Raw genomic sequence first — 19,107 nt, 5'->3', positions numbered from 1 at the left:
AAAAGTGAAAGAGAAATGGTCTTTGGAATTGGGAGCTAATGTATCATATTTTTGGATAGCTGATGCAATGCATCTATTTATTGTCTCTTTTGATTCATCACCTAAGACAAGCTAGATGACAACATCAGCTGTTGGAACGCACAAGAGACCCACGAAACCGCCTAACTTTTTGGCGTCAGCTATACCTGTAGTGTGGCGAAAAATATTGTACGCGACTCTCTCAGAAAGGTGTTTACGGTATTCGGATAACATATTCCCGGAAACTATCCTCATACCATAAACACTAACTTTCTGTGCTTGTAGCGTAATATACTTTAGGTTGTTACACACTATTAAAATGAATAAACGCTTGTTCATTCTCATTTAGGCCTAATCGACACCAAACTCATGTCTAATCCGTTAAAAAACATGATTGCTGACCTTAAGAAAAATTGAAACCTTCACCTATACCATACATCATATAGAATTGTGCGTTTATAGCAGCCAGTACACAGTGACAATAATAGTGGACATACGTCTACTATCTAGCTTGCGCGGGAACACTGATTTGGAAATTACATGCACATTTTCGGGGTTGTAATTTATCTAACATAGTAATAAGTACCTAGTTTAACGGAATATTTTATGAATCAGAGAGTTCCAAACCTTTCATCAACTAAGGGAATGAGTGTCCATTATTATCCAGAATTAGTCCACTAATTTTAATAAGAACATAAACATTATAATATAGCCTACTTCAATAAATGAATTGTTGTGAGACTCAATCATTTTTATTCAAAATGGATATTTACCGCAATATCAACTTCACTGCAACACACCTGACACCAAGTTAACAAGGTACTTTGCCCAACACGTACAATATTATTATATGTTTATTATGTAACAAAACAGCCAGATTGCGTGCTTATTTTAATTGCACTTGGTCACTGAGTTTTCAAATAATTTCTACGCATGCGTGCAAGTCTGCAGGGAAAGTTGATTTCCCTGGGAGCTGGGATTAGCAACTATTGACTTCAAACTGTCAGCATTCCTGATTGTATCACAACAGAGCTTCCCATTGAACCAATGCTGACAGTGTAGCAGCAGTCACAAGTTGCTTCCTTTCATCGGACACATTTCGCAATTTATTGAAAGATTAACAGTATCTCATATAAGTGGCATCAATGCTGGCCAATCCAAGCAAAGCTGACAGTTTAAAGAGAACCTCACTATAGTATCCATCCAAGTGCTCATGACGAATCTCTTCAGTTGAATGGAAACGCAACACCACAGCTGCAGTGAAAGTCCTTCCGCAATAATGCAACTATACATTGTAGGCCTACTCACTTGCTACACTATTTCTTAATCCACTATTTATGATCCAAACAATTATTATCTTATAAATTGTAGCAATGGAAGTATTATTCACGACAAAGTTATTCTGTATTGAAACGGTTTCTCATTTATCAATAAAATTAGTTTTTAGATTATTGTTTATGTTTGACGCACTTCATAATATGAGTATCACAACTAATTCAAAACGATATTCACATACATAGGCCTACTATATTGCTTTACAACAATGCAGTATTCCACAAATGGAGTACTCTATCATTAATTCAATTTGTGTTTATGTAGAACAAACTGTGCATTCAGTGCAATCTTTGCAACTTGAAATCAGTAGCTCAAATTCAGAACGTATCTCCAACAAAATTAAAAGTGAGAATATGTCTTTATTAAAGGTTTCCATCCAATATGACAGAAATTAAACATTTCAAGAGAATGAATAAAATTTTTATCAATATTATTACAAGCTATTTGTGATTCTTTCAACAGTCAAATTTTTACATTTAAAATTAATCCAGTCATGCATACTCCAATATATTATAATTATCGTATCCTAAATACTGTAAAATAACTGAGACCTATTTCGTACAAAGTGCGAAATACACATTACTGTGTATATAAAATAAAAAGGACTGCGGGATATTCAATCGTACCAGTCAAATTTCTATTTGTCAATTCATGTTTCAAAAAAGAATTTAAAATTTCATTTGAATGTAGAATTTAGTATTTTCAATGTTGTAAAAGTTTTCCCTTTACATTTACAACACTATTTGTAGATAGTGCAGAAATCCACTTCTGATCATTTCAATTGTGTAATATCCTATTTCATAAAACCATAACATTTTCATGGAACCGATTTTTCTATGGATGAGATAAAATTAAATGAACAGTCAACTTATTACAATTAAATGAGTCAACTCATCAATAAGTCCTGATTACAAAGTGAGAATCAAATACTATAAACAAATGATAGAAAATCACTAGTACCCTTGTTATGTTTACATAAAACACAAGTTTTGAGCTTTTATGCCATTCTCAAACTTGAGAGAATAAGTGCTCGAAACTAGTCGTGTTTCATGAAATGCTGACATGCAGGCTAACCCGTGCGTTGTTGCATTGGGAATTTTACTTTGTTATAAAATGCAATCTCCTTATGACCAGGGAACTTAAAAAAAATATTGTCAAAATTACGTGGATAATCTTCATCATAAATTAAAATTCTCAGCAAAAAAATGAGTTTGATTGGTGTTGATTCTGTTGAACCCTCAATTCATGAATCGGGCGTGCTACCATTTACTATTCCATAGGATAACCATTAATTAGGATTCAATTAGGATATCCATCCTCGGAAGGTTCAGAATCTTTATGTGAAATTGCAAGTTAATCTGTTCATTAGTTCATAAGTGATCATGAGTCAATCTTGTATTTACTATCCCGTACATGTATATATTGAGGTAATTGAACGACTGGACTATCATATCGCAGAGCCAGATATACAGATCCCAACACTGGCAGATGTTGAGTGCGCAGTTTCGAGCCCCTGGTGAAGATGGAGTAACCAGTGAGTTGTTGAAGAGTGCTGGAAGTGCATTGATTAAGGAGCTGCATGCAATAATTTGTAAAGATATGGAATGATGAAGTGATGCCAGAAAGTTGGAAGATAGGTCTGATATGTTCAATATATAAAAAAGGGGCTACTGCAACAACTAAGTGTATACTCAGAAGAGATTCTTGGAGAATACCAATGTGGTTTCAGAAAGCAAAGAGGAACCGTTGACCAACTTTTTGTGATAAGGCAGATGATGGAGAAAGCATACGAGCATTCCATTGACCTACACATTCTGTTTGTTGACTTCCGTGAGGCACTTGACAGCATAAACAAAGATGGTCTATACTGTTATATGGAGCAGAAAGGAGTTCCCAAGAAGGTTGTCAGGTTAGTCCAAATGACGCTGAATGAAGCTGCAGCGAAGGTACTTGTGGAGGGTAGAAGTGGGGCTCGCTTCAGGCTGTCAAGAGGGGTGCGGCAAGGGGATGCTCTATCGGCGACTTTGTTCAATATTGCTATTCAGAAGGTTTTAGAAAGCGTTAACGACAAGGGCTTTATCGTCTACAAATCACGACAAATCTGCGCATATGCTGATGATGTTGTGCTCATTTCCAGGAACGAGAGAGAGCTGAAAGGATTGTTTGAGGAGCTTCTGACAGCAGGAAAGAGGATGGGTCTGGAAAAGACAAAGCATATGACAATGTCATGAAATGCTGCACGAAGAGTGGTGAATGACTTTGTGGTTGGAAGATTATCTTTTGAAAGTACACAGCAATTTTCATACTTTGGTGCCGATGTGAATAATGCTAACAGATTGAGTGATGAAATAAAGCAGAGAGTAATAGCTGGCAATCGTGCCTATTATGCCAATATTAAATTGATCACCTCTCGGTCTCTATCTAGAGCAACCAAACTGAAAATTTACAAAACGCTGATCCGACCAATAATCACTTATGGCTCAGAGACATGGAGTGTCACCGCTGTTGATGCCTCTAAACTAAGAATTTTTGAAAGAAAAATTATCAGGCGAATATATAGGGGTGTCAACGACAATGGAGTGTGGAGAAGAAGATCGAAGAATGAAATAAATGAAATTCTTGGGGGTGAGGATGTGGTCCGTTTTATTAAATCACAAAGATTGCGCTGGGCTGGTCATGTTGAGAGAATGGCAGAACATCGAATGCCAAGAACAATTTATAAGGCCAGGATGGAAGGCAGAAGACGACAGGGGAGACCACGCAACCGATGGAGTGATGAAGTGGAGGATGATCTCCGAAAGATGGGGATAAGAGCATGTAGACGAAAGGCATGTGACCGAGATGTGTGGAGGGCTCTTGTGCGAGAGGCTAAAGCTCACATCGAGCTGTAAAGCCAGAAGAAGAAGAACATGTATAAGCCAATTCCTTCCTTAATAATATTATAGATAACAAGGGTACTAGTGATTTTCTATAACTAAACATTCAAGTAGTCCTATTAAAACACTCTATTACTACAAAATCATTCAAAATATTCAAATGTTTAGATAATACGACAACTTAGAACAAAGAAAGGCAAAAACGATAGAATAATGATTAACTTTAATATCGATATTATTAAATAATGATTTGGACAAAAATATGAGAATAGTTTTGTGAAGGTTACAGTAGGAAATATTAATAGTCAAATTAATTTCAAGTAATAATGACAAAGCATACAACAGAATGGACAAAGATATTGAAAACCTAAAAAAGGACTAGCGACATCAGCTAGCACGAGATATTAACAGCTGGTTGGGTTTATTAGGCAGTAAAAACACTTTTAGGCAGAACTTGGCACGTTTCTCGCTGAAGTTACTGTGGAAGTGGAAGGCGAGCAAAGGATAGTGATAGGGGAGGGAGAGGGAGTGGAAGAGGGAGAGGCAAGCCTCAGCCTCAGCAGCCTTCACAACAGTTGTACACATCGATTGACCTTACGAGCAGAAAATTGGTGGCAGAGAGAGGTGGTGGGCGTCAGCTGAGCTTAGAGTGAGAGAGACACAGCGAGAGTGAGAGATAGTAAGAGAAGAGAAACATGGAAAGAGTTGTAATACGCAATGCGTGGATTAGACGCAGAGCAGTAACTTACGGGAGAGAATTTATAATATTATCAACAGACAGAAGAATACCAACCGAGTTATGTAAGAAGCCAACAACACTTGAGCCAATCTATTCACTAATAGTTGGATATAAATCACATTATGGTTAGTTAGTTTGTGCATTCACGTGCTGCCACCCCACATAAACTAGAATGTCTGCTATATTGCATGTCAAGGACAATCCAAGAAAGAGGTCACAGTCTTTCAAGTACAGCTTGCTGGGAATTTCAAATGGTGTATTTAAATTTGCTGTTGGATTTTCCTATGAATGGTCCATGGTGTGTTGAATTACAAGAGCAGCAAATAATCTTCATAAACGATCAGACAAAAATAATAATATTAGGCCTATATATCATACATTTGGTGCTGATAGCCTGAACATGAGCTGTCAGATAATTCATTCCTATTGGGTAACTATTTTGTTATTAACGTTAATGTGTCAAAATACATGCACAAGTCTCTTGTACGTGACTTGAAAAAAGAATAGAAGGGTAATGAATGATAAAAATTGAATGCGACTTGTAATGCATTTCGATCACACGAACTGTACAACGATAAATAGATTGATTGATTGATTGATTGATTGAGTACTTTATTTATGTAGATTACAATATATACTGGCTTATACACTTATATACAATAGCTTACAATACAGCAAAATTATAGATGAATTTACATAATATAGACTAAGAAAATAATTATTGAACTGTATATGATATGAGAAAGCAATTTGTAATATAATAATTATATTGTTATGCATCTACATAAATTGGCGGAGCTTTGGACATATCAATGTCCATTCTTCGGAAAGAATATTATTAAAAATATCCTTCCCACTAACTCTCTACCAAAACGTTACTTTCATTATTAATTTAAACTAAGGATTTATTTATTAATGGAGTAAATTTTAATCAATATGAATATTTGAGAGAAAAAACAGAAAATTGATAAAGTAAAATATTTATATAGGTAGATAAGATCAAATAATTGATTAATAAAATGAAGTAGGCTGAAAGTAGATCAGGGTTATCAACTTTCAGTAATATACAGCAGTATGCAGTGGATAATTGAAATAACATGAGTTTATATAATATATATATAATTCGTTCTATAACAGGTTTATAGGTTTATATTGGTGGAATGGGTGAGGGATGGTTGTCATGTGATCGTTCTAGGGCCGGACAGTTTCAGTCATTTGTTCCAAAAAATGTTTTTTTAAAGTCAGGATGAAGCTCGCTCGGCTCTCGATAGACCTGATAGAAACAGGAGGTGCATTCCATGCACGACAGGCACTGACTAAGAAGGATTTTGTGAAAATAGTAGTTCGATGATTGGGTATCCTTAAAGTACTTTCTCCGGTTCTAGTATGTGAAGCATCTATCCTCCTACCTTCAGAGACAAATTTGAAATCATCTTTAAAATAGTTCGGATTACTGTATTTCAAGATATCCCTAACAAGCTTGACTATTCGAAAAAGCCTTTGATCGGGAAGCTTTAATGTTGAACTAGCAATGTGGGCTGGGGTGATATGATCATGGCGTTGGAGAGAGTAGACGAAATGTAGACAATAATTTTGGCAACGCTGTAGTTTATCATTCAGAGTGACTTGCAAATCGTTAAGAACAGAATTACAATACATTAAATGTGGGAAGTTGAGGGATTGAACCAATAATAATTTAATGTTTCTAGGGAGGATATCGTGCATTTTCTTCAATGCATGCATGGCTGAGAATACCTTTTTACAAGTTTTGTTCACTTGTTCTGACCAGTCAAGAGTATTATTCATAATAATGCCTAAATTTTTAACTGAGCTACAGTAAGGAATGTCATTACCGTCTACACTAATTTTGTGAATCGATTCAAGGTCAATATTGTTTATAAGACGAGAATATCCAATTATAATGGGTTGTGTTTTGATGGGATTAAGCTTAAGGCCATTTTTCTTTGTCCATTCCACTATCGAATTGATATCCTGATTCATTATTCCAACTGTTTCATTAATTTTTGTTATGGGACAGCTTAAATAGATTTGAAGGTCGTCTGCATAAGTATGGGAACTGGAGAATTTGATAATGGAAGAAAGGTCATTAGCATACAAAGTGAAGAGGAGAGGGCCTAAAATTGAACCTTGTGGTACTCCATGCAAAACGTTTTTCCAAGTTGACTTTTTGTCACCGACAGATACACATTGTTTCCTACCTAATAGATAGGATTTGAACCAAACTAACGAGTTGTGACTGAAACCAAAAATAGCCAACTTATTCAAAAGGACTGTATGATCAACAGTATCGAATGCTTTAGAAAAATCAAATAGGGTGAGAATGGTGCATTTTCTTTGGTCCATAGCTGATAGCTAAACTTATATCATCAGTGACACGAAGCAGAGCTGTCTCAGTTGAATGGAATTTCCTAAAGCCTGATTGAAAGTTATGAAGCTTACTATTCTTGTCTAGAAATTTTACAACTTGAGCATGAATGAGTCTTTCTAGCACTTTGGAAAATGCAGGTAGAATAATAAATAGCGTAGATTACGATGCTCCAGTACACTATACTCTATTTGATGTAACTTCTGACTTGGTTTAATATTCATACAAATCAAGTTCATCCGCATTCCTGCGAAAAATATAAACATATATTTTTCAAACTAATATTTATGTTAGACATTCTGAGGTTAGTCCGGCCTAATATTAAATAAATAATGTACTCTAATTTCGAATAGATTTTTTTGTGAAAGCAACAATGCCTCCAAACTATATAATTTATGAAACTACATAATTCGCCCATGCATCCATGTATTAGGAAAGAAAACATTTTGAACGGAAAAGTTCTAGCATCAGGTATTCTGAAAATATGCCACTGGAAAATAACTTTCTAATTCTTCATTAGTTGAATTAATAGTTCTTGTAAATTTGAACATGCATTAGATTGACAAAATCCAGGGACCATTAGTCGATTATTAGAGAGGGGAACACTTCAAAAAGAGGATGAGGGTATACGCGGAAAGGGTGCAATTAGCGTCCCCCTTCATCAAAGCATTTACACGGCAGCTGAAATAATATTATTGCTAACATATAACGCGTGTTATTGATTAATATTATTGTTGGAGAAACCACTGATAAACGTGGGGGTGGTTAAATATCTAGGTGTTTTAATAGATAAACATCCGAATTGGAATGCGCATATTAATAATAAGTGTAAAAAAATGGAATATAGTATATAATACATAGGTTTTACAGACTGAGTAGTGTAACCATATGGAAAGCCAACACAAGAGTGTAAGAACCAATAGTTGACATGTATCAATTTTGAAAATTTACAGATATTGAATACATTATGTAAATCTTGCGTGTGATGAGTCATGAGATCAATTTAATTATAATCTTCCGAACTATTGTCAAGTAAAATATTGTAACAAATTCAAGATTACAATCAATATTTCATGGAGAAATAGGAACATTGATGATTACAATAAATTTCATAGTGGAACATTCATCATAATCCCAAACTACTCACGCATCAAGTTAAGCTCAAGTGGATGTCACAAACAGTAGGCCTAATGTCCATCAGCTTAAAATTATGATCCAATACATTAATCAATAAATTATGATTGTAATCCAAATTAATCAAGTTTTAGTAAAATTAAATTGAAAATGTAGGTCTTCAAACATTTTTGTGTAACCTAGTATACTACTGTAATGTAGTACAAAAAAAACACATCTTGTAGTGTAGTGAGTAGGAGGCCTATTTATTATATTCAAAATAAATTATTAACCTTCATCACAATTGATTTGAGTTCTCAACAAAGTTCATTAATACTGTAAATATATTTTGAACTTTATGGAGTAAGTACGGTACCATAAACATTAATAGAAATGAATGCAATAGATATAAATGTTTCATAAAATAATCACTAAATGGGAATAGCTATAACAAGCTAACATACTGCAAATAAATTGATATAAATGAATCTGTTATGTCAAGTAAAATTTGACATTATCCAGAGGTTGAAAGGTAAAATGCAAAATTGCATTACCAACACATCAGCTGCCTCCCAAAGTTCAATGTGCTCTGTGTTTACAGTTATAAGGGCGGGAGGGGTGAGGTATCAGAGGAGTGGAAAGAGTAGATGAGATGAGGAGGAAGAGGAGGAGGAGGAGGAGTGACAAGGGCCTACAATAATAAGGGCAGAGTGTAGAGAGCGAGATGCGAATGCGAGAGCAGCTGAGCAGGTTTCAAGTGTCTCACAACTGAGAACCGGATCCCTGCTACTCCACAACCACAAATCCCTTCGCGGCAATAATAAATGATTATTAGCCTACAGTACGCGATAGCAGGTTGGTCAGTACTTCACTTCCAACAGTTAGTATTGTTTGAACGGGAAGCATTGATATTAGACATAACGAATGCTGACAGTTCAAAGTAGATCGCACCAAAGGAAAGCACTAGAGCAGAGAGTATAGAATATACGATAATTATTGAGTAAAGAATGTAATACGTTTTATACTCTCTGCACTAGTGTATATTCATTTCAACTATCAGCAACACCATTAATTGAATGGAAAGCATCGATGAATAAGGTTTGCTGACAGATAATAATAATAATAATAATAAATTGAATTGACAGTGAATATAACTAAAGGAAAAGCTCAGCTCAGATGATTAGGTGTTGTTGTGGAACTGTATTAGGATTGTACGACTCAACTTTAACATCAATAAGCCAATTCGCCAGAATATTCAGTTTGAAATTTGGAACATGAACGACCTATAGCATGGGATATCTTCTTATTCCATCTTTTCTTCACGATACAAGGCTACAGGAACTTTGAGCTTTGAAATCCTGTTAAACCTAAAACCTTTAAAATCTCAACCTAACTTTTCCAATAACTAATAAGGTGACCCTGTGTATGAGGATTAACGTTTCCAGTTCAACCGTTCTTAAAAATGCTGGATAACGCATTGGAATTGATAATTTGATGGCTCTAAAACGGTTAGTTTAACAACCACATAGTTAAAAAATGTACATAAATGTACGATACTATGAAGGCTTTACTGTTTCACAATAAATCTATTTATTTATCAATGCAAACCACGAAAACAGCAAATGAACTACAAGAAAAGTGGAATGCAGAATCAGTCAACTCTATTGAGATAATCTCACTTGAATAATATTTGAAAACGGAATAACTATGTTTCTATCCCTAGAACTTGCTACATTCTAAGAGTGAAAAATTATAGTTCATTAGTAGTGATTTATAATAATATTACAGTAGTACTTCACTAGTAAATAATTCAGCAGCTAATGAAATACATTGTAGTCTCAAGAGTTTTAGGCCTACTCCTTGGAATGAATGTTCTTGATACTCTATTATGTTTTTTAATTTTTAATTTAATTGATTCCTCCTTATAATGCTGTGAATGCAAACGAAAATATAGTGCGATTCGCTTAAAATGAGTCAGCATTTCTTATGCATAAAATCTATGCTTTCCAATCAACCAATGGTGGCTGTTATCTGTGCCTGTGCGTGGCAGCATGGCTAATATTTAATAGCATAATAAAAATAATAGGCTAAATATTATCTACAAAACCGTACATGAATGACGCTGTACTTGTGCATAATTTATAGGAATACTAATCCTTATGTTATTTAATATGTTATGAGCATTGCTTTGTTCATTCATCAGTACCGGTATGGGACAACTGAGACCTTCAAGGTACCAACCAGTAATCACGTTATTATTTGTTGTTCATGGTTGTGAAGGTAATATTATGTTGGATATCCCTATTGAATGAAACGATTAGTGTAGCAAATATAATTTTATTGAACAATCGAAAAGCTTATTCTGCTTATTACACCATTCTAGTTGCCATCTCTTTTAAACCATGAATAATAAATAATTAAAGCAGGTTTGTTATAAAAAATACAGGCGTTTGTGAAGCAACAATGCGAGAATGGTCAAGTAGTTATGCATGATTCGAATTTACACAAGTGAGTAAACGTTCTATCCTCTTATTACTGTACTTTTGACAACTCTTAGGAGGAACCATTATATTTAAAGCTATTTTTGTTGATTCAACTAAATTGAATTAGCAGAATAATCTCTATAAAATGATACTGCAGAGTTTTGAATTATAATGAGTTTTAGAAAAGTTTAAAGTGAACTTTGTGTTAGGGAAACATAGTACACTGCACTGTCAATGCAATCGTTGAATAAGCTAAGTTAAAATAGAAATGTTTAATAATTTGACTAGATTAACAACTTCTCAAAATTATGGAAATATAAAACAATTAAATTCTACAACGCTATCAACAGATTATCTTATATTGATTTAGAATTTTATGATTGCCACAGTGGAAATTACGTTTACAGTACAAACTGCAATTGAACCAAGAACAATTACAATCACTAGTAAATTGTTAGTTCAAAGGACGTTCTGCACTTGTTTGTCTGAAATAGTAAAGAGAAGAGCTCTTATCAACAATCACTAAGAACAAATGTGCGCAAAGAGGAGAGAGAGAGAGAGAGGAGGAGGAGAAAAAGGTTAAGAGGTCATTACAACAAGGTCTGATTGCTCAATGATCATTGCAGAGCGTTTATGACTATAAGCAGTAACTTAGTTCACTTTAAACTACAAATGTCCATTTTGAGACCAGTGATTGTGTCAGAACAGTAATAAACGATTCACCTCGACAATCATCAATAAAAAACATCTTGGATTCTCTTGCATTGCTTTAAATAGCCCAATTTAATAAGTAAGGGCCCATATTACATTAGAGCACTAGACTGGGACTCTAGTGGTGTCCCAGCGGTTGCTGGTCTGGCGACCAAAGTGAGACCAACAAGCAAGCCCAAAACCTAGTGTCCGCCCACCAAAATATGGTGTCCCGACTATAATCAACGCAATAATGCCTTACGACTCACTCAGACACCTAGGTCCGGTTTCCGAGCTCGGGATTTAGCTAAGTTCTAGACTTTAAACAGCTGGAGTCAGAAAATAGGCTTTCCGAAACGAGGCTTGGTCGTAGTTTTTATGAATATATATTTTATTATTTCTATAATTGGAAACGTTTTTCCTTGACGAAATGAAACATTCCTAAATAATTCAAAATAGCTGAAACTTTACACTATTTTCTCTTTATTTTATTTTGTGTTCAATTTTCTAGTTTTTCGAAATTTAATTTAAACGTGGACTACGACTAAGCCCCGTTTCGGAAAGCCTATTTTCTGACTCCAGCTGTTTAAAGTCTAGAACTTAGCTAAATCCCGAGCTCGGAAACCGGCCCTAGGTGTCTGAGTGAGTAGTAAGGGATTATTGCGTTGATTATAGTTGGGACACCACATTTTGGTGGGCGGACACTAGGTTTTGAGCTTGCTTGTTGGTCTCACTTTGGTCTCCAGACCAGCAACCGCTGGGATACCACTGGAGTTAGCAAACTTAGCTAAATCCTGAGCTCGGAAACCGGCTCTTAGTGTCTCAGCCTGGTGCTCTAGAGTAATAATGTTCTAAAAAATTATGCTAAATTATTTTATTTAAAGATGAATGCTACTTCTTCAATTCCTAATGATTAAATTGTTTCTTTTTAAAATAATGCTCATAACGATTAATAATTATGATAAAATTTATTACCATTAAAATAATTTATGATTGAATTCTTGTTTTTGAGCTCTACTAACTCAATCGTTCTACTACTAACACAAAACAGTCTTTGGAATAATATTATTCAGATGGTAAGGAGCTTCAAAGGTAAAATTACCCAGTATATATACGGTGTGTTAATTGATCTATTAAAATCTAATATTGAGGTAATTGCTCACCCCTCAGCATTGTCCTAAACATTTGCCTAGAGGCAGGCTATTTTCCTACTGCTCTGAAGCTTGACAGAATTGTGAGAAGGGAGATTAATCAGAAATGGATAGCTACAGGTCCATCTCAATAATTCCAGCTCAGGCAAAGATTTTGGAGGTGTTCACGAAGAAGCAACTGGTACTCTACTTTGAAAGAAGAGAGCTATTTACAAATGTTGAGCATGGATTCATGCAGGGAAAATCAACGATCACTGCTGTATATCCGCTTAATTCCTTAGAGTTGGGTGACTCAAAGGAGTAAGGAATAAGGAGGTTGCTCTGGCGAACCTCAAGGCTTTGAGTGTGTATCACACGATATTCTCTACAAGAAACTGGCTACTTAAGGAGTACATGAACCAGTACTTACGACCTCAGAGCCTACCTGTCTGACAGGAGGCATGTTCTCACTCTTGATGGAGCGAACTCAGGTCCACTACGGAATCGTCACGGAGTGCCACAGGGTTCAGTGATTGGCCCTGTTCTGTTCCTGATGATGATAAATGAACTTGGATTTTTGGGCAACATCCTCATGTTTGCTGATGAAGCCACTATTTTCGCAAGGGGTAGAGTGCCAGACTTGTCTAAGAGGTGGCAGCAGATTTTTCTTAGCAAGCAAAGCAGTGGTCAACGAGCTGATGTTTAATGAAAGCAAAACCCAGGAGACGACATGAACTTTTGGTAAGGGCCAGCGGTCTCACACAAGTGAAGCTGCTCGGTTTTCTGCTGGATGCTAAACTTGGCTGGAGTAGCCACATTGATAACAACTGTCTGAATCTTGCCAGACCTAAGACTTTTGAAGCCATTAATACACGCATCTCGTGGTGGTGGTGTATTTTGATATGTTTCATAGTCACATTAACTATGGACTTCAATTAGTGTGGGGCCATGCAGGAGGTTGATGTACTGCTCCAGCAGAAGAAATCTTCAAGGATCCTGGATTCGGCGGGATACTTGACCACTGTCGATCCATCTTTATCAAGCTGAGAATATTTACAGTTTTCAATCAATATATCTTGCTCTTCCTGATGCACGCAAGAGATAATTTTCACATACTGACAAGAAGAGAAGACAAACATTCTTACAACACCAGAGGAAAAGCGCAAATAGACATCACTTCCTGCAGGCTGATGAAGAGGAATTATTGTTTTCCGATACTATTCCTGAGGATTCATAACACCTTGCCTGACAGGGTGAAAAATATGGACGACAGGAGCTTCAGGAAAACATTCAAAAACTGGTTAATAGAGGAAGAATCAAGGAAACTCAATGGAGGAATACTTTTAAACCAACAGAGACACCAGCTGAACGTCGAGTGATAAATGTGATATAATGTGAGGCAAGGTCATCTTGATAAAGTTGAAAATTGATTAATTTTTAATGTTTTTATTATTTATATGTTAGACTAAGTTAACAAACTAAGGCCCTGTTACACAACAGCCGGTTAAATTTTAACCGTGATTAATATTACAAGAGCCAATCAGAGAAGGCGTTTTTGAAAAGACGGATTCTCTGATTGGTTCTCGTGGAATTAATCACGGTTAAAATTTAAACGGCTGTTGTGCAACCGGCACTAAGTGTGTATTATTGACATAGCTCATAATACAACCTTACGACAAGGACCAAGTCAGGTCCACTTACAGACACAGTCAATCCTGAAGTATGAAGTAAGTAAAATCTACCCTGGATTAATTGAAACATTACAAATTTTCATGTACAAACATTTAATTTATAGCAGTAAGCGAGCTAATTAAATAGTTTTTGATAAAATTCATTTTGAACCAATCATTCTAATAATTCAAGTGGAAAGTTGTAGATTTGAAGTAAAATAAAATAGGTAAAATAGTCATATACTTTATGATAGGTAGCGTTATAATTCATCATAATTCTATGTGACTCATGATTTCATATACACAATATCAACAGTGTTATCTCTGCAGTGTTAGCACAAAGTCTCTGTTTGTCAGTACAAGTTATTTCTATATGCTAGGGTGCATGGAGATTTAATTGATTTTATTAATTAGACTATAACTCTACTTTATGGAATCTAAAGTACTTTAAATCAAATCAATTTTTAGTATAAAACTAGACTACTTTAGGATGGTGTACTGAACTTTTATACATAATACTGTACAAAGAATAGGTTACCGGTACTGTTTTGAAAATTGACATAGCCTTCTGGAAACATCCAAATAATATATTCTTTGATAGGCTATATTCTTTTAGCGTTGAATTTGAGAACGGCAGAGCCAAAAACAACAGACTTTGCTTGTTTTGATAACACAGTTTTATTGTTCTTTAAGATGTGTTTAAAATAATTTCACACTATTATAGATAAATATTATACAGAAACTAAAAATTTATAAATGGACATATCATATCCTAATAAATAGGAACTTGGTAGGCTATAGGATCTTGTTATTATTATGCCTAGTTAGACCCAATAAAAAAATCAGAAGATGATAGAATTAATAAAATTAAAAACTAGCAAACTTACTTGAATTGATTTGGTTATAATTATTATTCATAAAAGTGAGCTTAGATAACTGCAACCTTCGAAAAGATATTGGACTTGACTTAATTAATATTACTTTATTTTCTATCTATATTTCGGATTGTTTTTTACACGATAATCAAGTATTCAATACTATCTAAATTAAAAAATATGGTTCATATTGTAAATAACAAAAATAATTTGTGAAAATGGATGACAAATAGGCCTAATATTAATCACTTTCTATATACCAAAGACAAACAGGTAGGTAAGTTTATAGCACAGAACCTACGTTCTGACAAAATCCTAGGTAAATTTTAATATTTACAGATAAAATATATATTTTAAAATCTTAGAAGTCCATAAAAAGTAATTAATTCTAACAAATGAAAACAAAACAGAAAGAAAATTGGAAATGATAGCTTCAACGCAATACATTGAATCTCTGTATTTATGTCTGTTCACAGTATATAGCGATCAGCTGATTCTTTGTTTGAAACCTATCAGCAGAAATGTCATGAATTGAATGCGTAGTATATTTTGGGCAATACATTAAAAAAATCATTAAATACAATCTAAAAAGATAATGACAATGACTAGAGCAAGTAACATTTGACATGTCGTAATTGGAAATTACATAAAAATTATCAAATAAATAGACTAAGCTCACCTTTATAATGTACTCTTAGATTATTTTGAGAAAGTCCTATGTAACTGTATTTATCCTTTGGGCTCCAGGACCTTGGGAGAGGTGTTTCATCTTCGTTAACCATAGGATAAAGATATTTTAAACGATCTACTGTGACATTTTGAGGGCCCGAATTATCACCAACACTTCTACCATAACTGATGGCGGCCATTTCTACTCTTCTACTTGCTTATGTCCCGGATGCAAACGTCACATCTGTAGTTCAAGTAAAACTGTCCAGATGGCATTACAGATGTTGGATACCATGTTCCGTTTCTATGACAACCAGCGACGCTACAAGTCTACCAACAGCCCACAAAAAATAAAAGCGGTAGATTTAAATGCTACGCTCCCGTCCAAAAATGAAAACTAGATTTTCATTTAGGTCCACGTTATAATGACAGTATTTGATCAACTTTGGTTTTGCTATCCTTGTCTATCATTTGACAAAGCCGGTGGTACTATCCTTTTCTAGGTCCACAACGATGACAATTATGTTTTTGACAGTGTAGAAATATAATTAATTAATGCAGAGAATCGGCATCGCTATTCTTCTGTCTTCATCCACTGCCAATATAAGATGGACCACACTATAGATGTCTTCTGGTTTTCTCGCGCTAAATTCCGGAAAACGTTAAATGATAATTAAATCTTGTGTAAGCATGATCTGATTAAATAAATAGTTGGTGTATCAGTGTGGATGTGCATATGGTTTGGGACATCGTTCAGTTATAAATAATGTTATTTATTCTATTGATAAAATTCGTGTTTATTATTTGTTATTATATTCTTTAATTTTTATGAATTTTGAATTCCCAATTTGTTTTATTTTTACTTTTTTCATAAGTATTTGAAATCTTTGTATTTTTCATTTTTGAATTAGGTGGTATTTTTTTTGTTTGTATTATTTATTATTGCATAATTTCGTATTATTTTTCTTTTTTCATTTTTATCTGTGAAATTTTTATTGTTGAGGAGACATATTTGGGGAAACCCGTTGTCTCCATTGTGAATAAATAAATGAACTATTGATTTCATGCAATAACGCATGCAATTAATAACTAAAATAACATAGTATTGTCTCTCGAACTTTCTCTGCTTTGAACTTGGACTGTCCTGTTGCCAGTATGCCTTGAAGGAGATTAGCTTTTGCTGTTAGCATTTTTGATACACCAACCCAAACAGCCATTAGCCGTTTTCACACCGATATCTCGCCGACACGACATACAGACAGGATTTACTCTGATGGACAGTATAAGAGGAGGCTGCGGTTTATAGCTGCGCGAGGTCTACTGTTCACAGAACTACTAGTATAATAGTTGAAGGCACGGCTAGAACACTACACCATTAAATCTATAGATTAATGACCCATTCAATTTAATAAACGTCCTAGAATCCAGGCCTTATTTGAAATAGGTATAATAATCTATTTTACTAAACTTTAATCTACACTTATAAAATTCTTATCTCACTGATCACAATTTTTGGAAAACTACTGGCTGATTGCAACAAAACTTGAAATATAGCTTCCTTATAAGTCCTAGGTGCTCACTAAGAAATCTTTTGGTGATATTTCAACTCTAAGGGTGATTTTTAAGGGTCTAAAGTTCGTCTTTTAGCATGTATATTCTTCTTATTCCAATCTCTTAATAAATTATAATATTGAAATGTCCATACCATAATTATTAACATATTATGTTAATTATAGAACTATAATCTAGAGGGAGTAGATTACCTCTTCGAAACAGTTGTTGACTGGTAACTAAATTAATAATTTCGTCAGGTTGGCATTAAGTTGAGTTGGAGATTAAAATGCATTTATCGCGGAAAAATTGATTGGGCACTGCTACTTCAATCAGAGCTTTTCCTGGGAATATTAACCTAGTATGTCTGTGAACAGTAGACCTCGCGCTCAGTAAGTTACATTGACCTGTTATGTTTTCTCAAAAATTAATAAATAATTTATCAATTTAAAATGTCTAGAAAAAATCCTAAATAAACATATTGCTTTCTGTCCTATCGTACCGTGACGTGTCATCCTGGAATGTGAGTGTGAGCGCTGTTATCAGGTCTGGCTGCAACTGTCTACAACGTTCATGGAAAGATACATTTTCAAGATGATCAATGTTTTTGAACGGGTAGTATTATAGTCAACTGTCTACTAACGTTGATGGAAAGATACATTTTCAAGACGTTCGATGTTTTTGAACGGGTAGTATTACAGTTCACTAGACAGCTGATTTATGATGAATAATTCTATAGTCTGAATTTTACTCTAATATTGCCGTATATGAAGGAGGCTCCTTTTTCCTTTTATATTATCCTTGAAATTCAAAATTTCCAAAAACCTTGTATATACGTCGACGCGCAATTCAAAAGGGAACATACCTGTCAAATTTTATGAAAATCTTTTACCGCGTTTCGCCGTAAATGCGCAACATATAAACATACAAGCATTTAAACATTAAGAGAAATTCCAAACCGTCGATTTGAATCTTAGAACTCACTTCGCTCGGTCAATTATTATTTATTTTCCAATTACTTGATAATGGCACTAGTAGTTCTGTGAACAGTAGACTTCACGGTCACGCAGTATTCTCATCCACAAGTACCTGATTGAAACTATAGACCTTATGGAAAAACAGCAATAGACTGGCTTCTCCACACATCTGTGTAATCACTTGTCAGCTGATTTATGATGAATAATTCTATAGTCTGATTTTTACTCCAATATTGGCCTATGAAGGAGGCTCCTTTTTCCTTATATATATATTATCCTTGAAATGCAAAATTTCCAAAAACCTTGTATATACGTCGACGCGCAATTAAAAAAGGAACATACCTGTCAAATTTCATGAAAATCTATAACCGCGTTTCGCCGTAAATGCGCAACATAAAATCATATTATAAACATTCAAACATTTAAACATTAAAAGAGAAATGCCAAACCGTCGACTTGAATCTTAGACCTCACTGTGCTCGGTCAATTATTTATAGCTGAAAAATGTTATGTTAAATAATTTTAAAAAGGGTATTCAGATTTATAAATATTAGAATATAAATATCAGAATAAATATTTTCATTTCTATTCCTGG

At 34.5% G+C, this 19,107-nt stretch overlaps 1 protein-coding gene across 1 annotated transcript in view; it reads right to left on the bottom strand.

Moving 5' to 3' along the window:
• The window catches only part of LOC111061376 (ran-binding protein 9), a 48,921-nt gene extending 32,675 nt beyond the window's left edge, over positions 1-16,246 (bottom strand). Inside the window, exon 1 of the mRNA XM_039422520.1 lies at positions 15,995-16,246. Within this exon, the coding sequence (XP_039278454.1) occupies positions 15,995-16,184 (190 nt within the window). The 5' untranslated portion in view covers positions 16,185-16,246. The remainder of the gene's footprint in view (positions 1-15,994) is intronic.
• Positions 16,247-19,107: the final 2,861 nt, after the last annotated feature.

Source organism: Nilaparvata lugens, chromosome 2 (assembly GCF_014356525.2).
Source record: "Nilaparvata lugens isolate BPH chromosome 2, ASM1435652v1, whole genome shotgun sequence".
NCBI classification, from domain to species: domain Eukaryota; kingdom Metazoa; phylum Arthropoda; class Insecta; order Hemiptera; family Delphacidae; genus Nilaparvata; species Nilaparvata lugens.
The sequence above is the reverse complement of the archived record's forward strand: the minus strand, read 5'-3'. Positions and strand labels throughout refer to the sequence as shown.